Raw genomic sequence first — 27,278 nt, 5'->3', positions numbered from 1 at the left:
GCTGAAATTTGTTCACAGGCAGACCTGCCTTAAGAGTTCAGTTCCTTACTGAGCGGTTAATGTATCTCCTGTCCAAGGATCCAGTCCGGAGTAAAATAGTCACAGACAGTAGCTCAATAGCAAACTTATTCCTTCAGGTTACGTATAATGTGAGTTATTTGCATTCTGTAGTGATACTGTTTTCTTCGATTTTCTTGCAACACGAGCCATTTTTATACATTTAAAACAGGATTCTTGCTTTCTCTTGAAGTTCAGATTATTTTTATTTTGTATCCTCAAAGTTTGAGGTCTAAGATAATGTGTTGCTTCATTAAGAACTTTACATAGGAGATTGTAGAAATGAGGATTTGAGCCCATGATTTTCTTGCGTGAGATTCTGTGATACTGTGATTTATAAGAAATATATATACATATATATTTGAACATTCAGATGACCAAAATGTATTTCTCAAATATATTTGGTCTTTATCTGCAGTTCTTGGCTCATAGCTCTGGAAACTCTTGGAATTTCCTGAGTGATAAGCACAGTGGAGCATCTTTTGTCATAATATTTGGTCTCCCCTTCTCAGTTCCTGACATAGCTTCAGAGACATCAGGGTGACATGGGTGTCTTGGTATTCATAACAAATTCCTTTCCATTACAACCAGGTTTATGTTAATGAAATGACTTTTGAGAAAAGGCCAAGGGATGAGGGAACCAACCAGGAAGAGAGGGTTAGAACTTGCAGTCCCACCTGCTGATTTCAGGATAGGGGAGAGGAGCTGGAGGTTGAATCAATCACCAATGGCCAATGAGTTGATCAATATGCCTAAGTAATGATGCCTCCATAAAAAACCCAAAAAGGAGGGGGTTCAGAGAGTTTCCAGGTTGGGGAACCAGAACATTTCCACATGTGACCATGCCAGACCCCAAACTCCATGAGGACAGAAGATCCTTTGTTTGCTGCCTTGCCCTATGTATCTCTTCGTCTGACTGTTGATTTGTAACCTTTAATAGTCTTTGTAATATATCCATAATCTAGGGAGTAAACAGGTTTCCTGAGTTCTGCAAGCAAATTAATAGGACTTAAGGAAGGCGTTGTGGGAACCTCTGGTTTACAGCCCATTGGTCAGAACTACAGGTAACTTCTGACTTACAGTTGGCATCTGTATTGGAGGGGGTTGTTGGAATCTCCAATTTGCAGCTGGTCGGGTAGGAGCACAGATAACCTGGGCTTCCAGTTGATGTCTGGAGTAGAGGGCCATCTTGTGGAACTGAGCTCTTTACCTGTGGAATCTGGGTGTTAGGTCAACACTGAGCTGAAATCTCAGACACTCTATCAGAGGATTGCTTGTTGGTGTGGGGAAGCCTACACACACACACACACACACACACACACACACACACACAGTGGAAATGGTCCAGGAACCCAAAGGAGGTTTCCTCTTCAGTAATCTGACCCTGAAGCACTTAAATAAAACCCTTTCTAGCATCTCATCAAAATTTTCTGTATTTTAACTGGACATGGTTCTGAACACCAAAGAAGTAGAGGTAGGTATTAAAATCAGCTATTAGTAGAGTTGGAAACTGTACACTCAACCACCAGGGGTTCTTTAATTTTATAGCTTTATCCTGAACTTGTGAGTTTCAGATTAGTTTCTTCTTCAATTCAACATGTAAGGCAATTTTGATGGTAAAGACACTGTTTCTTACGCAGAGCATTCAGAGTTTTTAGTGCGCAGGCTGGAGTTCTCCAAGACCAGCTGTCTGCATTACAGAACCACACAAATTGGATCCAACAGAGCATATATTAGTGTCTCCAGCAAATATTTGTTGAACACCTATTTTTAGCGAGGCTCCGAAGTGAACAAAGTGTGCGAGGATGCAACCCACTCAGAGCTTGCAATCTAGATGGGAAAGCGAGTGATAATAAACAAGAAGGCAGATTATCAGCTGGGAAGAAGGGCCACACAAAAACTAGACTGATGCCATAGAAAGTGAATGGGAGCCTTCATTAGATTTGGGGGCCCTACAAGATCCCTCCAATGAAGAAACATTTAGATTGAGAAGTGAATGATAGTAAGAAGTCCGTTTGTGAGACAGGGGAGGGATAGGGTATAGGCAGAGGAAACAGCCCGTGCAAAGGGTCTAACACAGGGCGAAACGTGGCTCCTTGAAGGAGTAGAGGATTAGTAGAGAACAATCAGCCAGGTCATACAGCACTTTGTAAGGCAGGAAAAAGGGACTCTGGGTTTTATTTTCGGTTTGATGAATGCCATTGGAAAATATGAAGCAGGACAGTGATGTTGCCTGACTATAATTTTGAGGGAAAATCTGCTTGTTATGTGGCGAAGGATGGGGGAAAAGGCAAAGCCAGAGGCATGAAGACAAGTTAGGAGACTTACTAGCTGCAGGAACCATGCCCTTTGTTCAAATGAGACCCTTCTGAGAGTGAAAGGGGCCGCTGTGAACCGAGTAGGAGTGGCAGGTGGGTCTGTGATGGGAACACGCCGCTGCTTGAGCCGTCACGGTTGCCTTGGTAACGTAGTGGAGCCTTTATGCGGTTTCATTTAATCCCTGCAATAAACTCAGTGTGCCAGGCACATGATAGGTGCCCAATAAATGTTTGTTGGGTAAGCGAATGAGCGAATCTGGGGGAGATTAGTATCCTTGCTTTATAAATGGAGCTGTGCTACAAGTATATTGTAATTTTGACTATAAAACCCATCCTCTTTCCTCAATTTCTTACCGAATGCCTCATTCTTGTTGCTTTTTAAGTGTTTCTATATCGTCTCACACGTATTTCCATTTTCCTCCTTCATTTCCTCCTCGCTCCTGGGGTTAGTGTTCTACATACAGAGGTTCTGTAAATGTGTTTGCTATACCAGTTTTTATCAAAGGCAGGAATTGGACTGGCCATTGACAGTGTCAGGTCCCCAGGCAACTTTCTGATCTTTCCTTTGAAGTGCCCTGAGGCCTCCACCTGGGCAATATGTCAGGGTTGATTAAACAGGCTGATGATGGGCATGCCTTAATGTTCCACTCGCCCCTTATACAAAGAACTCCCTCCTCTGTCCTCTTCTGCTCATCCAGCAAATTGGTATCACCTTGCTTCCAGGCGAGGAGACCTAGGCATCCTTTCAAAAGGACCCAGCACACTCTTTCTAGGCAGAGTAGCTTCTGCCTGTTGGATAGATGGCACCGGATTCTCAACAACAACAAAAAAGATGATCTCACTCTCCTACTTTGAATTATAGGCCTAGAAGAAAGTTCAAATTTGTATATTTTATATAATTTGTATTGTAAATTATAGATATTTCTGGCTTACTCCATAAACATTCAAAGCAGACTTATCTTCTGACAAGATCAGGTTCAATAGAGGACTGGCTTTTAGGGAGTGGTGTGCACAGGCCTCATGATCTTTTCATGCTTGATGAGCCTGAGCCTGTGTGTGTACAAGTGTGTGCACATGTGCATACGTGCTCATTATGACCCTGCTGATCCCTTATAGTCAAGAGCTAATGGAACCCAGTCAATGTTGGGCTGGAGAAAAATGTTCCAGCTTGCATTCTCATACTTCTTCCTCGTATTTTGTCCTACTCACTTGTTTTGCTTAAGACAAAGTAAACCTATCTGCCGCGAGATATAGTATATCATTTGCTAATATTTGTGATTATTCAGTAAGTAAACCTCACCTATAGCTGGGTTTATAAAACTAGTTTCTGTTTTAGATCCTAGGAAAAGTCTACTCTTTCACATGCTGTTGAAGGATTTTAAGGTGAATAATATTATAGTCCCACCCTTAACTTAATTAGGGGAAAGACAACGGGGGTTGAGGTGGGGGGGACATGAGTCTGCATTTGTCATTGTGTAAATATGAACAAGAAGATTAGCTGCTGAGTCACATTATCAGGGAAGAGCAGAGCCAGCTTTATTCTGAAATATAAACCCCCTCACAGTCACATACAGTGGTATATTCACCTTAATGTATTCAACAGAAATATATAGATAGAACAAATCTGAAACTTCTTTATTTTACTATTAAATGTAACTAGAAGTTTTACTTCTGAAATTTAGTACACAAGCATTTAGCTTTCATATTTTTTCCTCTTATTGTAATAATACCTAACCAAATAGGCTCCGATTTCAGCAGGAAAACCTTTACTTTAGATATAATAATATAGCTTGCTAAAAGAAACCCTTTGCTTATTACTGGAACTTTAGGAAACAAGACAGTAAAGGAAGATATTTGGATTTTCCTTTTTAAAAAAGCAGCAGAGGGGCGCCTAGGTGGCTCAGTCAGTTAAGCATCTGTCTTCGGCTCAGGTCATGATCTCAGGGTCCTGGGATCAAGCCCCGCATTGGGCTCCCTACTCAGCAGAGAGCCTGCTTCTCCCTCTTCCTCTGCGGTTCCCCCTGCTTGTGCTCTCTCCTTCACTCTCTCTCTCTCAAATAAATAAATAAAATCTTTTAAAAAATTAAAAAAATTAAAAAGCAGTGAAAATGACATAGAAAGAGCATTCTTTGATGCTGGGGAAATAGATTGATTCCCCAAAATTTCTTTGAGACACAGACTTTCCATGAACTGGAAAGTGTCAGATATAACAAATATATTATTTGTGACAGATAGCTTACTGTGATTATTTTTCCCACTAAAATGTTAACCTTCTCCTTTCAATGTTTTGATTTAATGTAGTAAATTATGATATTTCTCCTTTTGTTAAAAAAAAATACCAGAAAGTAAAATGTAAATCTTTAATGGAAAATGTGATCATGTTTTTCCTTGGGCAGGAGGGGACTTGAGGGTGGTGATTTTGCAGAGATGAGATAGAACATGACCCAATCTGTGTTCCTGCAGCATGCCACAGAGTTTCCTCTCATCTTAGAACCCATCTGGCAAATAGAGGCAAAGCTAATTTCATAAGAACTGTCTTATAACAAATCCTAGTTTAGAAAAGCTCCAACTCTTTGGCATTTCTTTGCTGAGGTCATGATTCTTTATCAGTGAGAACAGTCACTACGGATATGAACAGTCAAGAGAGGATGTTCCCACAGGAAGGTCCCTTTCTCAGTTAAAAAAAAAATTGGACAAAAGCATAATGCAAAATTCTGAGTAGCAACCTTTTTATGAAGTTTAATTTTAGTAAACCACTCACATTTTTGAATATTTCATGATTTTTCTCCACCCCAAATTGTTATTAACCAAAAAACGTTCACCAAATCTAAAGTTAATGAATATTATAGAATGGAGCACTACCCTGGCCAGTTAGGGCACTGAACAAGGCACCTAGCTGCCTTCTGCTCTGCTCTGATTAGACTTGAAAATGCACCAAACAGCAGGGATGGGAGTGTATAGCTGTAAATATCTTTGTGCTAATGAGGATTTTTCTTTTCTCACCAGTAACGGCTGGGGGTAGATGTTGTCAAAGACAAAATTATAAATGTTTTATATTGGAAAATGGTAAGTGAGTTTAAGACACGGTCAGTTGATTAGGTTACTGCCAAGAAGTAAACAATAGGCTTATTAAAGCTGTAATTAGGCATTGTGGACATACTGTATTTTTAATCAGAGCTCCAGCAGGGGATAAAGTAGCTGAAATAATCTAGTGCTTTGTCAAGTGGAAGGAAAACGAGCTTTCTAAAATGCAGCTATGCATTTTCTTGGGATTTCTACACCACCTTCTTTCTGAGAAATTTGCTGACTTCACTTTAAGTTACAAAGTAACCTGTAGGAATTGATTCATTATTTTGTGGTTTTGTTACATTGTGTCACTGATCAAAAAAAAATTTTATGGTTCCCTATTTCTTGGCGAGTTTAAGTGTGAAAGGTGAATCCATGATGATTGAATGCATTGAGCCAGGTACTTTACATACAACTGCAGGTAAAGACATTAGAATCTAGGGTTAAGTCATTTGCCCATGGTCAGATGCTGGCTAAATGGCTGAAATTGAACTGCTAAACCCAGGGCTGTGGACTCCAACAGCTGCCTCTTACATCACACCACAGCCCTGCAGATCCAACTTCACCAACCAAAGCCCCCCAGAATGCTGCTTCTGCTTCCACCTAAGCCATATTTGCTGTAGCCGATGGCACGGGGTATATATGCTGCCTCCAGGACGTGAGTGCTCTGCTCACCACCAGTCCTTTGCTCTTCCCACATCAAACTCCAGCTCTCATGTCACCTCCTCCATAAAGCCCTCCTGATTATTTTTGTCCCTACTCCTGATTCACTTTATGAGTTTTTCTTTTTTTTTTTCCCCTCCAAATTTTTATTTAAATTCTGGTTAGTTAATGGACAGTGTAATATTAGTTTCAGGTGTAGAATTCAGTGATTCATCACTTACTTACAACACCCAGTGCTCATCCCGACAAGTGCCCTCCTTAATCCCCATTACCTATTTCATCCATCCCCCTGTCTACCTCCCCTCCAGTAATCATCAGTTTGTTCTCTAGAGTTAAGAGTCTGTTTCTTGGCTTGCCTCTCTTTTTTCCCCCCTATGTTCACTTGTTTTGTTTGTTAAATTCCACGTATGAGTGAAATCATATGGTATTTATCTTTGACTCACTTATTTCACTTAGCATAATACTCTCTAGCTCCATCCACATTGTTGCAAATGTCAAGAGTTCATTCTTTTTTATGGCTGAGTAATATTTCATTATATATATATAAAATCTTTATGAATACCACATCTTTATCCATTCATCAGTTGATGGACATTTGGGCTCTTTCTATAATTTGGCTATTGTTGATAATGCTGCTATAAACATGGAGGTGCTTGTGTCCCTTTGAATCAGTATTTTTGTATTCTTTAGGTAAATACCTAGTAGTGCAATTCCTGGATCATAGGGTAGTTTTATTTTTAAGTTTTTGAGGAAACTGCATTTGTTTTCCTGAGTGGCTGCACCAGTTTGCATTCCCACCAACAGTGTAAGAGGGTTCCCCTTTCTCCACATCCTCACCAACACCTGTTGTTTTCTGTGTTGTGGATTTTAGCCATTCTGACAGGTATGAGGTGATATCTCATTGTAGTTTTGATTTGTGTTTCCCTGATGATGAGTGATGTTGAGCATCTTTTCATGTGTCTGTTAGCCATCTGGATGTCTTCTTTGGAAAAATGTTTATTCATGTCTTCTACCCATTTTTTAACTGGATTATTTGCTTTTGGGGCTTTATGAGTTTTACACTCTCCTCTGAATATCTTTTAGATTCAGAGCCATAGATTTTCTGGTACAGAGCTCATTTCAAATAACTTATCAGATGAAGAAACTTAACATTTATTTGTTTTCTCTCCAATCACATAAGGGTTAAGAACCACTTATAATAGCATTCTGTATTCTCCACTCAGCCTTATACATATCACAGAAATAAGATTTTAATCTAGAAATTTCAATTAACATAAGCATCTACATAATATAGAAAGAACCCTTGAGATAAATAAGCACTTTCTTTGGACTAATTCCATTCTTTGCAGATATAATCTCTCTTTTTCAGCATTTATTAAGCTCATAAAATGCTTCCTATTAAATATCAGCTAAAACAACAACCAGCCAACATTCTTTTTCCTAAAGAGGTCATGGATTTTTTATCTTTTTTATTTTTGGAATTATACGGCTCTATGAGTTACCTAGAATTAGGTTTCAGTGAGAAAATTGTAATAATATGGAACTCATCTTTTTTTTTTTCATTGACATGTGAACCCATAGATGCTCTCTAACTTGGTTTCCTCACATGTGAGAGATGCAGAATTTATGGGCAGATATTTTGATTAGTATGCCCTTTCTCAGATAAAAAGCAAAGCAGTAGAAGTTTGGCAAGACTTCCTCAAAGCAGCAGCTGACTGGAAAATGATCACAATTTTGCAGGATTATTAGGCCAATGTCAGAAAACCTCTTATTAAATGCTCATCTCTTTAGCTTAAACTCCTGTCATTCTTCTACGTGGAAACATTAAGAGTTGAAGCTTCAATTTACATATACACACTCAATGTCACACAACTCTCCAGAAAAAAGACCTAGACTGACTGCCATCATAGCGGACGCATGCCCTTGTCACGATGAGGGCAAGCAGCTCCTCTGGCTGGTGCCGGTGGGCCCACGAGGCAGGCACCTATGGTGGGAAATGAACCATCTTCCCAACCAGCCACTGTCTTAGGAAATGATATGTCTTCCTGAATGTGGTCCTCTCTGCTGTCCTGTTAGCTGTAGTATGAAACTAGGAGTGGCTTGCACTGTTGAAATTAGAAGTTATTCCCTGGCAGTGAGGAGTCTCTGTGCTAAAAGGTAGTGTGGTGGTTCTTGGGGCGTCTGGGTGGCTCAATCGATTAAGTGTCTCACTCTTGGTTTCCGCTCAGGTTGTGATCTCAGGGTTGGGAGATGGAGTCATTTGGGCTTGTACTCAACAGGGAGTCTGCTTAAGATTTTCTCTCTCTCCCTCTGCCCCTCCTTCTCTTTCCCTCATCCCCTACTCATGCGCTCCCATGTGCACACACTTTCTCTCTCTCTCATAAAATCTTTAAAGGGCAGTGTGGCATTCTCAAACGTGACTGGAGGTTGTAGTATTAATGCTTTTGTCTCACCACCAGGAGCCAGATTTACGTGATTTGGGGTGTGGTCTGCGCATCAGGGAGTTTTAAAAAAACAGCCAAGTTTGAGAACCACTAAGTTAGGAAAACTTTTGTCTGTTCTGGTCTTGCTGACTGGCTTCAGGAAAGTTGTCAACCTCTGTGTATGCTTCGTAATGTGTTGTATTGCCTCAAAGGTTGTTTCAATTCTGGAAAAGATATAGGTCTTTCCATATAAGGTTTTGCTGAATTGCAAGGAATTTACATTTATTTTTCTTGCTCCCTTGTTAAAGTCCTGGGTGAAGGGACCTACAAAAGCATTTATTTTTTTAAAGTAGGCTGTCTAATGAAAAGTAAATCATGTGGCTCACTTATGAAGACAAGCATAAAACCTTTCCAAGTCAAATACTGAATCTTTCAAAAAATTCTTAACGCTTAATTTACTTAATTCAAACATTTATGCGATGTCTTCAGTGCGTGTAGTGTATGTGTTTTGAGTGAGTAAATAATGTTTTGAGGACTACTCCTAATTTTCAGGGAAACAAAGTTTAGAATATGTGCGGGAACAAAATGATATGTAGCTGGGAAAGCACGTTCAGGGCATTGTAATAGCACGTATCAGCAGAAGAAGGAATCCAGTAGCTATGTGCCAAGCTTGCTGATGGCAATCAGCAAGAGGAAATTGCTCTCAACTGTAACAAGATCAAATCAGATAAACTGACTCTTTTCTTGACCATTGAGTTTTTTCTACTCTAGAACGAGTTGCTGAAGGGGGTTAAGAGTCTCAACCTTCTGAAGAGTTTCCTATAGACGTGCCTCAAGGTGAAAAAAGGAGAAAAACAGTTCCCGAATCTGGCCACTCTACTGTCATACTTTAGTGAAATACGTAAACTCTAAGTTCCAGGACCTGCCTGCAGAGATTCTGATTCAGCCCTTCTGGAGAGGTCTTAGAGTTTGTACTTGTAAACTCCCCAGGGAATACTGATGATCAGCGAGCGTTGGGACCCACTGGATGATGTGTACACCCAAGTTCTGTTCCAGTGCTGTTTCATAGGCTCCTGATGACCAATCTGTCCTGCTGTTTAGTGATTTTCAATTACTCCTGATTTGTGAGCACATTTGCTCAGTAGATTGGCTATCAGGACCCTGTCAAATAAGGAATTTTTTTTAAAGATTATTTATTTGGGGGGGGAGGGTTGTGCACCAGAAGGAGAGGGAGAGAGAGAGAGAATCTCAAGCAGACTCCATGCGCTGAGCACGGAGGCTGAAGTGGGGCTCAATCTCAGACCCTGAGATCATGACCTGAGCCAAAATCAAGAGTCAGATGCTTAACTGACTGAGCCACCCAGTTGCTCCATATGAAATATTTTTATAAAAAAGAAATTACTGTAAATGTGCGAATAAGGCTAATCGAATATATTCTACAGGTCCTTTCCATTGCGGTTCGGGAGAGTATTATTATCTGAATACACATGATTCATACTACTAATTGACTTCATTGTAAACAAGTATTAATTAACACCCAGCTAGTGGAGCTCAGCTAAAAAAATTTTTTTTTAAATAAAATATGTTATTCTTACTTCCTTGGGCTTTTAAAATAACTCCACGAGTATAATTCATATACCATAAAATCTACCCTTTGAAAGTATACAATTCAGTGGTTTATAGTACATTCACAAAAAAATATGCCCCCATTATTATCTAAATCAAGAATATTTTCGTCATCCCTCCCAAAAAGCCTCTTCCCCATTAGCAGTCACTCCACAGTTCCTCCTTTCTGCATCCCCTGACAAATGCTAACTTATATCCTGTCTCCACGAGTTTGCCTATTCTGGACATTACATGTGTAATGCCATAATGTCATAAAATCTGTGGCCTTTTACATCTGGCTTCTTCCACTTAGCATGTTGTCAAGGTTCATCCACGTTGTAGCATGTGTCCCTACCTTTTCCTTTTTATGGCTGAATAATATTCCGATGCGTGGCCATGCCACATTTTGTTTATCCATTCATCCATTAATGGACATTTGTGTTGTTTCCTTCTGGGGACTGTTATGAGCATTTGTGTACAAGTTTTTGTGTGGATATATGTTTGCATTTCTTTGGGGTATAGACCTGGGACTAAATTGATCATTTAGAAGCTGGTTGATTGATATATGGGAGTATACTACTATTCCCTCAAATTGTGTATATGTTTGAAGTTTCTTGTAATAAAAAGTAAAGAAAAAAAGGAAAAACCCTCATGTAGTTTCAAAAGTTGCCACAAAATTAAGCCCATGGAAAAAATGTTACTTTTGAGAAAAAAATATTTAGACAGAATTATTCATTGGCTTAGAAGTGAGTTTAATATGTGAGAATAATTTAAAAAATATGTGGGAATAATATACCAATGGAGATAAATCAATTTAAAGATGACTTGTGTTAGAGTTTTTACCCCTTATTTTCAGGGCAAGTAAGCTGAACTTCAGAGTTCAATAACTTCTTGGTTTATCTCTGTTACATTAGATCCCTTGATCATAGAATGAAACAAAATGGATATTTTTATCTTTTAAAATAGATTTGATTGCTGCAAGAGACACATCGACCATTGTCAGCTTAAGTAAAGGTTGTTTAAGTTGATATTGATTAATATTTATAGTTGGGTTTGAATTTTCTATATAGGCTCACATCCATTAATTATAAATAGCCTTTAAGAAGAATCAAAATGAAAATTAAAACCTTCCTAACAGAACAAAATGCTACTGGATACAAAGTTTTTTGTTTTTTTTTAATTACCCCCCCACTTCTCTCCCTTCAGAAGATGTCTTCTGTTCTACTGAAGCACAGACTATAGGTCCCTTGAGTACCAGCCATAATTAATTTATTTTTTTAAAAGATTTATTTATTTTGGAGAGAGAGAGTGGGGGGAGGGGCAGAATGAGAGGGAGAGAGAATCTCAAGCAGACTCCCTGCTGAGCGTGGAGCCCGATGCAGGGCCCAATCTCATGACTCTGAGATCATGACCGGTGCCAAAATCAGGAGTTGGACACTTAACCAAGTGCCGTCAACGCACCCCAGTTCCAGCCATAATTTAATTCTAACCTCTAGGACATGAATGTGGTTATGGGAAGCAGAATTTTAAGGTCAGTCAATGAAAACCACCCTCAGGCTATCACTCAATGACATTTTGCTGTGGGAATTCCAGATCTCAAGATATACCTACTGGAGCCCAATACAAACCAGTCGAATAAAGATTAATGAGGAAATATTAAGCATCTGTCCATTTTATGCTTGACAGCTTTATTTTATGTAAAGTACCTACAAAGTAATATCACTGACACTTTGTCTATTATTTTAAGCTTTCCAAAGTGCCTTAAGAATATTAAGTTTGTTTTGGGGCCCTTGGGTGGCTCAGTCAGTTAAGCGTCTGACTTCAGCTCAGATCATGATCTCAAGGTCCTGGGATCAAGCCCTGTGTTGGGCTCCGTGCTCAGCAAGGAGTCTGCTTGTCTCTTTGCCCCTCTCCCCGCTCGTGCTCTTTCTCTCCATCACTTTCCTCTTTCTCTCTCTCAAATAAATAAATAAATAAATAAATTCTTTTTTTAAAAAGATTTTTTGTTTAAAGATTTTGTTTATTTATTTGAGAGAGAGAGAGAAAGAGGGAGAGAGAGAGAGAGCACAAGCAGGGGGAGCGGCAGGCAGAGGGCGAAGCAGGCTCCCCGATGAGCAAGGAGCCCGATGCGGGGCTCGATCCCGGCACCCTGGGATCATGACCCGAGCCGAAGGCAGATGCCCAACCGACTGAGCCCCCCAGGCATCCCATAAATAAAATATTTTTAAAAAAGAATATTAACTTGGTTTTTATTAATTTAATAAGTTCAAGTCACAGGGTCATAAAGCTTGTCATGGCATTTTTAAGATTATTAGTTGGAGAACTAGCAAAGAACGTCTTAAATTTGCGTGGGTAAGTCCACCTGTGTAGTAGTCATCCATACGTATCTGTAGTGTTTGTTTGTTAAGCTTCCCTCTAGAGAAAACAGAGTATATCCTCAGAGTCATACAGAATATCATGCAAATTATGGGGTGCCAGTGAGTATGTGTTAGATGGGTGAATGGGTGCTTTCATGGAGAAGCCCAGTTCTGAGCACTGACCTATTCAACTGACAAGTTTATATGCTCTCTGCCAATACAGATCTCACGTCCAAAAATTACAGTCCCTCTGTGCTTTCTCTTTTCCTAGCTTATTTGAAACTGCTTCTCTGAAGATACAAGTATTCTATTTTGAGAAGGTTTTTATAGAAATAGAAAAATGAGCTCAGGAAGCCAGACCCGGAAGGTCCCACAGTGATCATTTAATCTAAATAGTCCCTTCACAATTGAGGAAGGAAGGAGAATGTAAGTCCTGAACTTGGAGGGACTCCACTTCTACCAACTGCTCAAAGATTAATTTCATTAATTGTGACATTTGCATGGCTCCAACGCTCAACACATGTGTACTGATCCCCTAATACATGCCAACCACTGTATTGGACTCTGGATCCAGCAGTGGACAAAGGAGATTAAATTTCTGAGCAAATGGGATTTATGTTGAACAAGAATGAGGCATAGCAGTGGGGAAAAAGAGAGAAAGAAACTGTGGGCAGCCTCATTTGAGATAGTCTAACTATGAAAATCACGTCCCTGTCAATAACCAGAGAAAATTCCCTTCCCCCATAGAATGAAAATATTTCTACTTTCTACCTATCTAATCCACTTTTCATTTCAAATTATAACAAACCAAAGTCTTGGATTTTTTTTTTTGTTAGAAACTCTCATCCCACAAATCACATAACTTCTGTGCTCATGACTTCTCATCTGTAAACTGAGGATTAGACCACAGGGTTATTTAGATTTCCTTCTACCTTTGAGACTCTTCATTAAGTAGAGCCTCACAAGTGTTTTGGATTCTTTTTCCTACTCTTCCCAGCCCCTTACCTTCCCATGAGGGGCTCGGAGGCTGATCCCTCGGTTTCTATATCTAAAAGACCTCCTGGCTCTTGTAGTTTAGCTTGTGACACAGTGATAATGGGAGAAAGTCAGACATGTTTCCTGAAGTACAGCAATCTTCTGGCTTTTTCTTTACTTTTAGATCCATAGAAGGAAGAGCTGACAAGACCATCAATCATTGTGCAGGAATAAATACTGCTAAACTTGTCAGCTTTTTGATCCTTCCCAGATCATTTTTTTAGCTCAGTTTTGGAAAAGGGAACTTTGCCAAGGTTTTTATTTTTCTTTGCACTGTCATATTTGCCGGGCCAAGGATAGAATATTGAGGTCATATGATTTTAGGACTCAGAAAATCGCATGGTAATAAAAGCGGAACCAAACTAAGTAACTATATATGCGTAGTGATATAAAAATGAGAAAATGCATTTTCAAAAGAAACTTAAAAGGCAAATGATCTCATGTTGAGTTTACTTTGTCAATTTCTTTAAAGAGTCTACTAGAGACACTAAATAAAGGTTTTCTATGGTGCCAAGCTTTGCATTCATTTCAGGTGGACTTTTTGTTCAATGCCACAAAGTATCCATAACCATTCACTTACAGAAAAGAGCCAGTGTGAGCCACAGTGAAATCAATCCATGGTTAGCCAATTGTTCACTCTGGATTAGAGCCTGACTGGGAGGCAAGTCAGTATTGCCCCTGGCAAGTTTATGTACCAACAACAGAAAACAAATTGCAGATCAGGAATACCTGGTAGGTCATGTAGCTGGCAAGTGGTGATCATCTCATTCTACAAGTGGGAAGTCATATCCCATGCAGTGCTCCTGTATCTTCTTTCCAAATAGGTAATTCCTCCCTTTGTTATAAGATTAAATACAAGTTCATCTTCCTCTACAAAATCTTCTCAGACCACTGCAGCCCATGAAGGTTACTGTTTTGTTTGAACTAAAAGCACAACTATTTGACTCATCTGTCAATTAATCATGTTCCCCATCTTGTAAAACTATGTTGTATTTTTTCTTTTTGCATCTTTAAGTGTAAGCATGCCTTATCAGATACTAGATTATAAATTACATTTTTAAAATTTTCATTTTTTTGGACCTGATATTATATATTGAAGATATTTAACTAGATTTGCTCAAGATTTAGCTTTTCTTAACTCTGTCACAAAAAAATACTGCAAAAAACATAGTTAACTTTAAGCAAAAATTGAAAGTATGCTGATATATCTTCTTGACTCTATTATTTTCATTTTTCCAGGCCACAGGGGCCACAGTATCCTCCAACTTTGTCTTGTACTTACGCAGCCAGTACCTTTAATTTCCTCCCCGCCAACAGGAAGAATTTAGCTTTGGTCACTTATACCTCAGAAAAAATATAATCCTTCTTTCCCAAGAGAATTAGCAGTTTCATCCAATTCTGCTAGTGAAATGACAAACTTTATCACCCTTCAGAGGAGTTGCCCAGGAGCAAGTTTGGGAGGCAAAGAGAGAAAAAAGTCAAGTAATGGTGGCCCAGATAGACCCAAATGGGGGGAAATGATACTACTTTGACAGCAGTCTTCTCTAGCAATCCATTTGGTTCAAAGACTAGGAACAGCAACATCTTCGACTATAAAGTCCTGGTAAGATATTTAGAACCATTTGAACTCAGAACTAGTCACTGCTAGGTAGTCAGTCAATGAAGACATTTTCCAAGAAGAATTTCAGGTCAATACTTGAGATACCTGCATCCTTTTATTGAGGAAGGCTGGTTGTTGATGGAAGCTATGCACTTCTTCCTGAGCAATGATTATACTTTGTATAGATACTAAACAAAAGCAACAACAATAAAAGAGAGAACATTCATTGTCAGAAAACATTCACCGTGAGAGTCCTACTCAGTGAAGAAAGCATATTATAAGGGAGGAGAGCTTTAGCATAGAAGTACATATTGGCAGCTCTCAGAACGCTTTAACGCAAAACACTTCATTAATTAAAGAAACATACATCCATAATATATTTAACAGGATTTAGCAGGAGGATGGTTCAAATTTTAGAAAATTCTAATGTAAAAAATTTGCCAATCTTCCAAATGATGTAATGATACTGATTTGCTAAGTACCTAATTATCATCTTCATCATTATTTATCCAAAGACATGAAACCTTTTAGTTTTGATAACTAACTAAAGTGACTATGTATAAAATAAAGTTTTATTTGAAGTGATGAACATGTGCATCATTTTCTTACAAATAGAAAATGATTAGAATTATCTAGCAATTTTTAGATATGTCTATGGGATAACTTGTTGAAATTTAATTTTAATCGCCCCAGAACTGAAGAGTACGATGTTTTCTGGATCTGTAAAGGTGGGAAAATATTCTGCCCATTCATATAATAGGAGAGATACTTCTCTAGGAACTTCTTTATAGGCCTTCCTCTACGTGGGGCTATCATAAACCTGTTTCTACAACTCATGAATCAGAAAGTTTTATCAAATGTCAAATCATTTCACTGACCTCTGGAGTGGAAACCTCATTATGTATTCAGTAGGTGATAGTGTAATTCAAAGGTATCACCAGTGCAGGTGTTCTTGGCATTGGCCCATGGCCTCATCCATAGTCATTGTAACAACAGAAGAAATTAAGACTGAGGCAAAGGAGGTCAGGACAATGGGAAAAATGGCAAATGGCATTCTTTCAAGCAGGAGAAATACTAGCAAAATTACCATAGTCATGCCTCTTACTAGCTTTTCTCCTTTTTCAAGGTCTGGAAAATATTCAGCAGGTTTGCCAAATACAGCAGATTTGCCATTGGAGAACAGAGGCTTTGGTATTTCAAAACAGAAGATTTTTAGACACTGCTTTTGAAATGATTTCAAATCAATGTTTTTAAAGGTTGTCATCTCAGTTGTTAAATTTTTTAAATTAAAAAGGAATATTTTGCATGCACATAATAGGAGGCTCATTATGCATGATTAGATGCAAAATGTTTCCTTAGGCTTTTCTCTTCCACTACCCATATGTAATCTCAGTCTCTCCCTAGTCTACCTGCATCAACTTGGGCAGGCTTTTCTGTTTCCTGTGACCTCCTTCTCTTCCTGGCACCATCCTCCTGGCCGCAAAGGGCATTGGCTTTAAAACTAAAAGCTGTGGCTAAGTTCTACTACCACTGTGGCAATGGCTATTGTGGGAACCAGATGGCTTTTTGTTCCATATTAACTGACGTGATGTAAAAAGATTTGTACTGAGTGAAATAATAGAGGTGCCCTTACTCCTGGAGCTGCTCTGAATAAGTTAATTCAGAATTGACAGAATAGAAGTATTCAACTATTTTAACCTTGAAATGTACATTTATGTTGTGTTTTGAAGGAAGGCAAAGGGAAACTGATTTTTATTATAACCTACTATTTTTCCTCTCCTACACAGGCCCACCAAGACTATCACTATGACCGATGGGGACTATGATTATCTGATCAAACTCCTGGCCCTTGGAGATTCGGGGGTGGGGAAGACGACATTTCTTTATCGATACACAGACAATAAATTCAATCCCAAGTTTATCACAACAGTAGGAATAGACTTTCGGGAAAAACGTGTGGTGAGTTTTTAACCATTCTGTTATGTTAACCTTGTTGCTTATTTCTACCCCCCTCCATATAAAATAGAATTAAGAAGCTATGTTTATTGCATTGCAAGGTGTCTGCCTTTTATCACAGGAAATTCATAACCTGTCACTTTGATTCAATTTAGAATATTCTTAATGTTCTCAATTATAAATAACATTTTGCTAAGAAAAATGTGGAGTGGCACTATCACCTGTCTCCAAAAGCATTTAGGACAAAGAAATAATTCACGGGTTTATATAGTGTGTTTTCTATGAATTCTCTAGGAATCTTTCAAAACTTGAATGATCCGGGTTGCAAAGCCCTTAACTCTTGATCTGAGTTATGTTTCTCAATAAGAACTAGTGTTCATTTCTCAACTCTTCAGAGAGAAGTTAAGAGAATGATTGGCAAATAGCTGGAACGTGAGCTTTGTAAGTCCTTGCTGCATTTTTATTTATGTGTAGACTCAGCTATCAATCACTAGCTTATTATGAACAGAATGTGAGACCAGTCCATGCTATTTTCCAAGATAAGGGAGTTTAAGTGAGAATTACAACTGCTTTCTTCTCCTATGCTAGACTCTAATGACAGGAATAAGGATATTATGACATGTGAGACGTGTAGCATAGACACATAAGCTCAGCCAGATTTCCTGCCGCCCAAGGTATTCTTGATTGCCAACATGGCTGACGCTTCCAGCTGATGTCACAAATCTACTCTTTGCTCGAGACTTGGTGGGGGGAGAAAAGGAAATTGTGGTTGAGAAGTTAAATCATGGTTCTGTATGCATCCTGTACCTTATCTGAAGGTCAATACATTTTAGTGTGGTCTTAGCAACCTGGCTTCCAACCCCGCCAGGGTTTTCCTGTGACTTCACCCCTCCCAAATGCCTCCACTGACCTAGGAAGATAAGTCCTTGCAAAGTTTTCCCTTTAAACATTTTTTACTAAACCGTGCTTAAGCTAAACCACACTTTAAACATCTCTACTAAACCATACTTAGGGGAGCCGATGAAGTATTAAAGTTGTTAGGCTTTGCTTAAATAAGAAGCCAAAAGGCCATAATTTTGAAAATTTAAACATTAAGAAAAAGAGCCTTTGGAAAAAACGGCGAGTAAAGGAAGACTTGAAATATCTTCTGTAAACTTATTGAGAAATTCTGTGTATATTTCATGGGTAGGTCACTTTGGAAGTCCAAGTCATAGCAAAAGATATTCCGGTATTAGTAAAGCATTTTAGCATTTTAAAAGTACGTTCACATCTGTTATGTCATTTATTTTTGCAGTAACTCTGTAAAGTAGGAAGAGATTGTGGGTCTCAGTTTGCTATTTGAAAATAAGATTCAAAGAAGTGAAATGAAGGGTTGATATTCGAACCTAGAACTTGGGTCCTAAATCTAATGTTTGCTGCCTCCGTGAGGAAATGACAGAAGGTGTCTAATTTAAGTTTGCAGTATGCCTAAATTGTGTTGAAAATCATACTTGTACTTGACATTTAAAAGTGAGAGTATATGTGATACTTCTGGAAAAAACAGAGCAAATATTTATTCTGCACTATGAACTTTGATTATAGTAATTGAGAAAAAACATGCTGAGTGAACCCAGAGAATTTGAATGTTTACAAAATCCAAAGTAATATCAACTGATGAAAATTGTATCTTTTAGGTTTATAATACCCAGGGACCAAATGGATCATCAGGGAAAGCCTTTAAAGTGCATCTTCAGCTTTGGGACACTGCCGGCCAAGAGAGGTAATAGTAAATTACTTTGTTTCTAGCCACGAACAGCCAAGAAAAACTTCTTTTAAAGTGAATGCTTTAATTGACAATTACATTTTAGTGTGGTCTTAGCAACCTGGCTTCCACGTATGTACGTGGACTTGAAAAGCAAATGTTGTACAACTCTTCTCCTGGTTCTAAAATAGACCTTTATGTCAAGAAATGAAAATAAATTATTTATAGTTAATTAATGATAACTAGCATTGCGGATTTGGTACAGATTTCAAAAATCAGATCTTTAGCAGTCTCTGGAGATCCTTGTTATATGTTGTCTTTGTACTTTCTAATAGAAAAAAAAAAAAACCTTCTCTAGAATTTAATTAAATTAAAGTGGGAAATTAACAGGATTACAAGTGCAACCTGGAGAGGGAATTAAAGAAAGGGTGGTAAGACCTTTCCCAAGTGTTTCCATCCTTTTGCACAGACTGTCTGTCCTGTGCCTCTTTCTAAGATTTGGGTCACACCATTGCTCTCTGGCTAGAATGTTTTCCTCCCTCCCCACCCTCCCTGATCCTCTCCTTTCACCAGGCCTGGCTCATGGACCACCTCCTCTGTGGAGCCTTTCTAAATGCCCGTCTGAGACAAACTCCCTCTTTCTGTGAACTCCTACGCCTATTCCACCATCCCTTAAGCTACTCAATTAATTAAATACCACCTTGTAAGAAGGCAAATCTTTGGTTTTTGTCTGTAACTGTGGTTCTTCGATTCACCTGTGGCCTTCTTACCCCAACAAAATTGTCAGCATTACAGGGGCAGAGACCATGCTTGGTTTTCTAGCATCTTCTCTGGTACGATGTCCAAGGCAAGAGAAGCTCAGAAGACAGGAGTGTTGTTTGCTTAGAGCTGGAGGAAAAGATGTTTCTTTGAGATCCAAGGTTTCAAAGGGCTAAAGACCACAAGCTAGTGAAGCTTTTCAATATCAGATTAAATAAAAATTGGCAGTAGATTGTCAGAGAAGATGTTTAGAAGGCACATACCTCCAAATTCTGCATCACATGTCTTAGAATGTTTATGCTTGTAAACACTTTAGTTTTTGAAATGCGTCCAAAGTGTTCTCGCTTTCAGTGAGTGTAAACGCCAGGAGAGGTGCTGGGCCCTCTCCGTTAGCTCTTTTGACTGTGAATTCCATTTACACACATTCTTCAACACTGCTAGTTCTTCTGAAGTCATTCCTCACAAGAATTTCTGTTCATATGTCAGTTTTGTTGTCACAAAGATGTATGTTTTATAGACCAATTTAATTCATTTTTGAAGAAGTAATATGAGAAAATGTGGTTCCCATATGTCCTCACACATGATATGTCAGCCTCACATGATGGTAGGCTTCTCTCCTCTGCCCCCCTAAGACGGCTGCTCTCTGAGGGAAGTGAGGAAAACTAGGGACAGTCTTAGTAACACGGAGGTGATTCATCCCTCGAGAATTCTGCATTTTGTATAAACTAAGGTGTAACTATGCAACAAGATAAACAGTGTCTCACACCTCAGCCCTGTGCCTAAAAACATCTGGCAGTATAACCCATATAAGATTATGGTTATTGATAAAAGTGGTATCATGGAACGAGGAAAAATCATACCGCTTATGTAAACCTCAAGGATACAGGACACAGCCTTAGTTCCCAGTGAGGGAGAAAGTAATAATGTGACTCTGGGATCGGTTTTTTTTTTTTTTAATATGGTCCCAGCTTTCCCCACCCTACTGACTCACTGGACAGAATGAGATTGGTGAATAAAGCTGGAAATCAATTACCTTTCCCCTGGAGTCACCTTGGGAAGAAAGGGGATAACAAGGGTGCTGGGCAGAATGGTCTAGGATATGAGCCTATTCTAGAACAAGAATGTCCTATCCATGTTGCTGTAGATGCAAAAATGTTTACCCCGGTGAAATCCACACGACAAGCATGTTTTAAAACTAATGTAGCCCCACTAAGCAGAATGGCCCTCTTGTACTTCCGTGTGCCCCTCCCCCCCATGGTGACAATGACACTCATTCCATGCTGCGTGTGTTGATTTAGCATTGTCTGCAGTGTACTGCAGTGAAATGGGTGTCAGGCCATCACCATTAACACAAATTTTTTAAAATGAAACCTTTACCGGGCCCCTGGATGGCTCAGTTGGTTAAGCGGCTGCCTTCAGCTCAGGTCATGATCCCTGGGTCCTGGGATGGAGCCCCGCATTGGGCTCCCTGCTCAGCAGAGAGCCTGCTTCTCCCTTTCCCTCTGCCTGCCACTCTGCCTACTTGTGCTCTCTATCTCTCTGTCAAATAAATAAATAAAAAATATCTTAAAAAAAAAATGAAACCTTTACCAAGCGAGCGTCTTTGGACTCTGTTTTTAAAACCTTCTGAGCCATGACTTGGAGCCAGCAGAGTACGCTGTGAGTGTGGACTTCAGCACAACCATCAGCATTGTTGTTCGAGAAATTAGAATTTATATCCACTTCAAGTTGTAAATGCTAGCCTTTTTTTCCCAATAAAAAGGCCATTAACATAAAAAAAATGACTTTGTCATGTGCTATGGGCAATGAGAGGGGGCCATGGCACAGTCTTGTCCTTAAATGAAACATACACAGACACATTCTCTCTCTTTCTCCCTCTCTCTCTCTTTTTGGGAGAGAACAGAGAGCAGTTGTCTTAGCCACACTATTGTAGTTGAGGAGGAGACAATTTTGTGAATGCAGCTAGTCCCCAAAGAGAAAGAAAACTTCAGTAAAAGCATCTTTGTGAGCTTCCAGCAACTGGTAGGAACAATTCCACAAGAAAAAATTGAGTAAAATTTTTGGTATTTCATAATTATCATGATTAATGCCTTACCAAAAAATCAAATTTGGAAATAGTCATTAAAATATCTATTCTCTTTGCTTTGGTATTAAAAGAATTGTTCTCTGTTGAAGTCATTGACATCTTTAATACTTGAATATCCTTTGCTATTCTCTTACTCTTTTTTTCTTTCTCTTAATTTGACAAACATTTTGTGAGCAAATATGTTCAAGACCATGAAAATATAGTGGATAGCAAATTAGAAATATAACTCATTTCCTGTTGGAGCTCACAAGTCTAGGGTGGAATTTGAACAGATAACAAACAATTGCAATACAGCCTGAGGACAGTGCCAGGAAAACAACAGGTGATGGGCAGGTGCACCAGGAGGAACCTATAACCCAGATGTGGGTATTAGGAAGGCAGCTTGGGAAAGTGCTATTTCCTCTGAGACTGTTATGTATATATAACATATAGTCATACACAATGTATGAGTGAGTGAGTCTTATCCAGGCTAAAGAGGTAGGAGGTAGAGGAAGCATTAAGGCCAGGTTACCCACAGAAAGAACAGCGTGTGTGAGAGCTTAGGGGGAGAGTGAACTTTCTAAGAACTAAAAGATCAGCATGCCTATGGGTAGTCAGGAGATGAAGCTGGATAGATGAGCAAGGGTTAATTCACGCAGAGCCTGACAGCATATTAGAGAGTTCAGTCATTATCTTAAGAGCATCATTAAGATGTTTGTAGCAGAGGATTTATATAGTCAGCAGGAAGGGATCAGTGAAGGGGAGGGTCCCAAACAAAACTGGAGACAAGAAGCCTGTTAAGAAGATGGTTGAGGGGCGCCTGGGTGGCTCAGTCGTTAAGCCTCTGCCTTCGGCTCAGGTCATGATCCCAGGGTCCTGGGATCGAGCCCCGCATCGGGCTCCCTGCTCCGCAGGAAGCCTGCTTCTCCCTCTCCCACTCCCCCTGCTTGTGTTCCTTCTCTTGCTTTGTCTCTCTCTGTCAAATAAATAAATAAAATATTTAAAAAAAAAAAAAAAAAGAAGATGGTTGAAAATATTCAGATGAAAGAGGATAGGCTCAAAACTAGAGTAGATGGACAGAAATGACAAGGTCAGGAGATGCTTGGTGATTGTATACAGTAGGTGAAGGAGAAAGAAGCCATGGTTACCCCAAAGATGGTGATGCATTGATAGGAGAAGAGATCAGGAGGAGGGGCCAGGTTGGGTTTAGACTCATGAAGTTAGAGGTGCCTCAGTTTCCTCCAACCGGAAACACACAACATGTAATTGGGCACACAGTGTGAATGACAGGACAAATCTACGCCTGTTCATTTGGGGTTCAACATATAGGTGACGATTGAGCCCAGGGAAGTAGATGAGATTACTCACTCAGTGAATGTATGTATAGTGGGAAGGGGTTGAGAATAGAACTCCAAGGAAACCAAAGAATCCACAAATAGGCTAAAATAGGAGACCAAAAATTAGGAGGACATTTAGGATAGGAAGTGATAGTCTGTATTTCAAAGTTCTGTGCCTTTCTAAAAACCCCTTTCCAAATTCAGTTCTGTATCAGTATAACCCAAACCTTCTCTGGTCCCTCTGTGTAGTCTCTGGTTTTGCCCATTCCTGCCATTGAAGTGGATCTCAGCACACCTTCAATTTTACTGAAGAGTTCGGGGTGGAGGAGGTTGGAGCAGAGGAGAGAAGTCTTTACACAACAAATGACAGAGTATATTCTTCAAAATCCTCCGGTAGAGATGAGCGTTCTTGCTTTCTGTCTCCAACTACTACATCTCTCTGACTTTGTCTTGCTTCCCCTAAGCATCTTCTTCTTCCTTTCTTCAGTGTTTTTCCCTCTTCCTCATGAGACATGGATGCCAGACTAAAATTCAGCTTTACCCCCACAGTGCTTATAAAAGAATCTTCTCATCAACATTGTTTTTTCCCTGCAAAAGAACCCCAGTTTCAGTTGCTAACAAGTTGTGGTTTTCTGTACGTAATCACAGGCATTCATTTTTAGGCTACTAAATGCCAAGCTTTCTTCTAGGCACAGACAAGGGAGATTGAAAAATATAAGTTAAAGTCCCCATTTGAAAGTGGCTTCTATCATAACTGTGACCACAAGATATCTGTGACCCAACAAGAGAAAGAGTCCAAGGGGCTGTGTAAGCCATCATGTGATTGAATGTTACAAACTCTGTGTGCGTAAGTGCTATAGGCCATAAAGCCAGGCTGTGGTCCTAAGAAAGGTCTACAACCAGATGCCCTTCCATGATCCTTCAGCAATCTTTCTGCCCACTCTCTTATTCTGTAGGAGAATCCATAAGGGATGCCATGGGGATTTCACATTTCAAAGGGAAATGGTGTTGTGTGTACTGTCATCGTATGTTTATGGGCTAACTTCCAGAACTATCCACTGTGCTTTCTTGGCAGATTCCGGAGCCTCACCACTGCATTTTTCAGAGATGCCATGGGTTTCTTATTAATGTTTGACCTCACCAGTCAACAGAGCTTCTTAAATGTCAGAAACTGGATGAGTAAGTGGGACCAAGTCACTTGCATTGGCCACTTTGGGCCCCAACAGCTCTATTTGCTTCTTTGCCTCCCAACGTGAAACCAGATTGGGTTCCCCAGATTAACCTTGGGAATCCATGAGTTTAGCATTTCCTGTGTCACCTTCAAAGTGATGGGCGATAGGTGGCTCACCGAAGGTGGCTTGGGGTCATACCTTCCTTTGACACTCTTAGAAGAAGCCTGCATAGCTCTCACAGCCTATATATATAATAATATATAATATTCAAGGTCTTTATTATTACAGTTGAAAGGCTATTAATTCCACTTATCCAGTAAGTCTTAAAGGACTTCTTACAAATATGTGAGCTACCACATCTAATCTGGAAAGGAGAGCGAGAAAAGCAGCAGTGTTTTCTGAGAGGGTACACTGGCACCTAAAAATGTATGCCCTTGCGCACCGGTTAACTAATGGATGAATTAACGGATGGTTAATTTGGTGAGAAACTGCTCCAGAGCAGACCAGCCACATGAAGATAAGGTCAGTGTGTCAATCAGCTCACATTGAAATTTTACTTTTTTGGAAAAAAATGTTCAAATGTAAGGAAGACTTAAAATGAAAAATCTTATAATTTAGACATAAGTTAAAAGTAGCCCAGTCAGTTATTGAAGACAGATTGATCTGCGTCAGCATAGGAAAGTAGTATTTGATTTTCCTTTTCTAAAAATTGATGTAGCACTAAAGGGAATACTTGATTTGCATTTTTATTACACATAAGAATTTTTATCCTAATGGGATATACGAGCAGTCCTATGGACTGGTGATAGGCTTGCCATTTCTAGATTTGTTGGGGCTGTCTGTGGCCAGGGGGATATTTTTTAAAAATTGGATTGTACTGGGGCACCGGGGTGGCTCAGTCGGTTGGACATCCGACTCTTGATTTCAGCTCAGGTCATAATCTTGGGGTCATGGGATTGAGCCCCGAGTCAGGCTCCTCGCTCAGTGGGGAGTCTGCTTAAGATTCTCTCACTTCCTTCAAGGGTTTGTTCAAACTTTATCTCTTGGAAGAAGCCTTCCCTGACCACCTGTCTAAACTAGTATGCTTCAGGGCGCCTGGCTGGCTCCGTGTTGGTTAAGCGTCTGCCTTCGGCTCAGGTCATGATCCCAGCGTGCTGGGATCGAGCCCCGCATCGGGCTCAGGGGGGAGTCTGCTTCTCCCTCTCCCTTTGCCCCTCCCGCCCCCCGCTTATGTGCGCGCGCATGCGTACTTTCTCTCAAATAAATAAAATCTTTAAAAAATAAACTAGTATGCTTCACTACTTTGTATCTCCTCAGTACACTTTATATTCCCTTTTATCACTGCCACCACCTGACATATGTATTTCTTTGCTTACTTGTCCTTTTGACTCTCTGCCACTAGAAAGTGAGCTCTATGAAAGTACAGACTTTGTTGGCTTTGTTCCATCGCAATAGCCCAAAGCTGGGATTAGTGTCTGGCACAGAATAGATACTCAAAAAACATGTATTTCTTATTATTATATATTTATAATTAATACATATAACTGCTTTAAAAGTTAGTTCAATAATACAGTTGCTGCCATGGGGACAAATACCAACAAATTCTGACTTCCTTCGTTGCTTCTCCAACTGAGTGTTTATCCTAGGATTTGTCTCTATTTCCTTTTATTATTGTATTTCTTTCTCTAAATTTTGGTGGTATTATTAGATTCTGAGGAGATAAAGAGATAATAAGATTATTAGATTCTTTCAGAGAATGATTTGTTCATCCTTTATCAAAGCAGATAAAATTCTTGCTCATTTAAAAAAAGATCCAGAAGAATACTATTGGGATTTAAGATAATTAATTGGCATGTCTCATAACACTTCAATTTTTAACACCCAAATAATCAGTGTTAAAGGGTAAGCCTTGTCTTCCTCCTCAGCAAAGTTGCGTACAGCATGCCTTGAAATAGAAATTAAAGTAATCCTCGTAACTTCAAAAATGTGGGTTGACAGATTTTTTATCATTTCCTTCCTTCTTTCCTTCCTTCCTTCCTTGTTCCCTCCCTCCCCCAACCCTTCTTCATCCTTCCTTCTTTCCTTCCATCCCTCCCACCTTCTCTCCCTCTTTCTTCTCTCTTTTGCACAGTGTATCCTGGAAAAAAAGAAAAACAATCACCTGTCTTAAAATTGTTTCTGCATAAATTTGTGGTGGTTTGGAAACATTCTATTCTAATAGGTCTTCACTTTGGACTTCAGGAGATAGAAATGTAGCTGCCGTGGGGCACCTGGTTGGCTCAGTCAGTTAAGATCTGACCCTTGATCTCAGCTCAGGTCTTGATCTCAGGTTCATGAGTTCAAGCCCTGCATTGGGCTCCATGTTGGGTGTGGAGCCCACTTAAAAAAAAATGTAGCAGCCTCTTAAAGGAAAGAGCAAACTTACACACTTAAAATTCCTCTTCTATTATCTCTACATATATTTGAAGAACAAATAGTCTGAAGCAGTATGTCCATCTTGGAGGACATGTCCCCAGGTATTCAAGAGCACTGATAGGTGATCATCTAGGTGCTTCATATCAATCATTATTCATATTCACAATCTGCAATTTTTGAGGCATCATCTTCATTCATTTTATAGATGAGGAAGCTGCAGTTGAGTAAAGTGAAGTAACTTGACTAATATGATATAACTAGCAAGCAGCCACGCTGGAGGTGAACAATTAAATTAGGAATTTGAAGTATGAAAAAAAGAAAAGGAACTCAAAGTATGAGCAGTCATTTGACATTACTTGTTTATAACTAACGTGCTCGGTCCATCTGCTTTCTTCCTAAGGCCAACTGCAAGCAAATGCTTATTGTGAAAATCCAGATATAGTATTAATTGGCAACAAGGCAGACCTGCCAGACCAGAGGGAAGTCAATGAAAGGCAAGCGCGGGACCTGGCTGACAAATACGGGTAAGTCATTGACACGGAGATGTCATCTGACCTTGCACACTGCTGCTTAGTAATGGAGCAGGAACATGAGGTTGATACTGGGAGGAATCCCCTTGAGTCAGTAATGGCGCATGAATGAAAAATATCTTCCAGGGGAATGTATGTGATCTTTTTTTTTTTTTTTTTTAAGATTTTATTTATTTCTT

The 27,278-nt window shown here is 39.5% G+C and overlaps 1 protein-coding gene across 7 annotated transcripts in view; it reads left to right on the top strand.

Annotated features, from left to right (window-relative positions):
- Positions 1-27,278, top strand: part of RAB27B (RAB27B, member RAS oncogene family) — a 146,344-nt gene that overhangs the window by 111,743 nt on the left and 7,323 nt on the right. For 3 of the 7 annotated variants that reach the window (XM_078060283.1, XM_078060281.1, XM_078060282.1), the window contains 4 exons: positions 16,912-17,083; positions 18,754-18,839; positions 24,058-24,161; positions 26,970-27,093. In XM_078060283.1, the coding sequence (XP_077916409.1) occupies positions 16,931-17,083; positions 18,754-18,839; positions 24,058-24,161; positions 26,970-27,093 (467 nt within the window). In that variant the 5' untranslated portion in view covers positions 16,912-16,930. Of the gene's footprint in view, positions 1-1,025; positions 1,122-12,760; positions 12,916-16,262; positions 16,381-16,911; positions 17,084-18,753; positions 18,840-24,057; positions 24,162-26,969; positions 27,094-27,278 lie in introns of those variants that run through there. The other 4 variants (XM_078060280.1, XM_078060286.1, XM_078060285.1 and 1 more) reach the window with 3 other exon arrangements.

This window comes from Halichoerus grypus, chromosome 13 (genome assembly GCF_964656455.1).
Source record: "Halichoerus grypus chromosome 13, mHalGry1.hap1.1, whole genome shotgun sequence".
NCBI lineage: Eukaryota > Metazoa > Chordata > Mammalia > Carnivora > Phocidae > Halichoerus > Halichoerus grypus.
The sequence above is the reverse complement of the archived record's forward strand: the minus strand, read 5'-3'. Positions and strand labels throughout refer to the sequence as shown.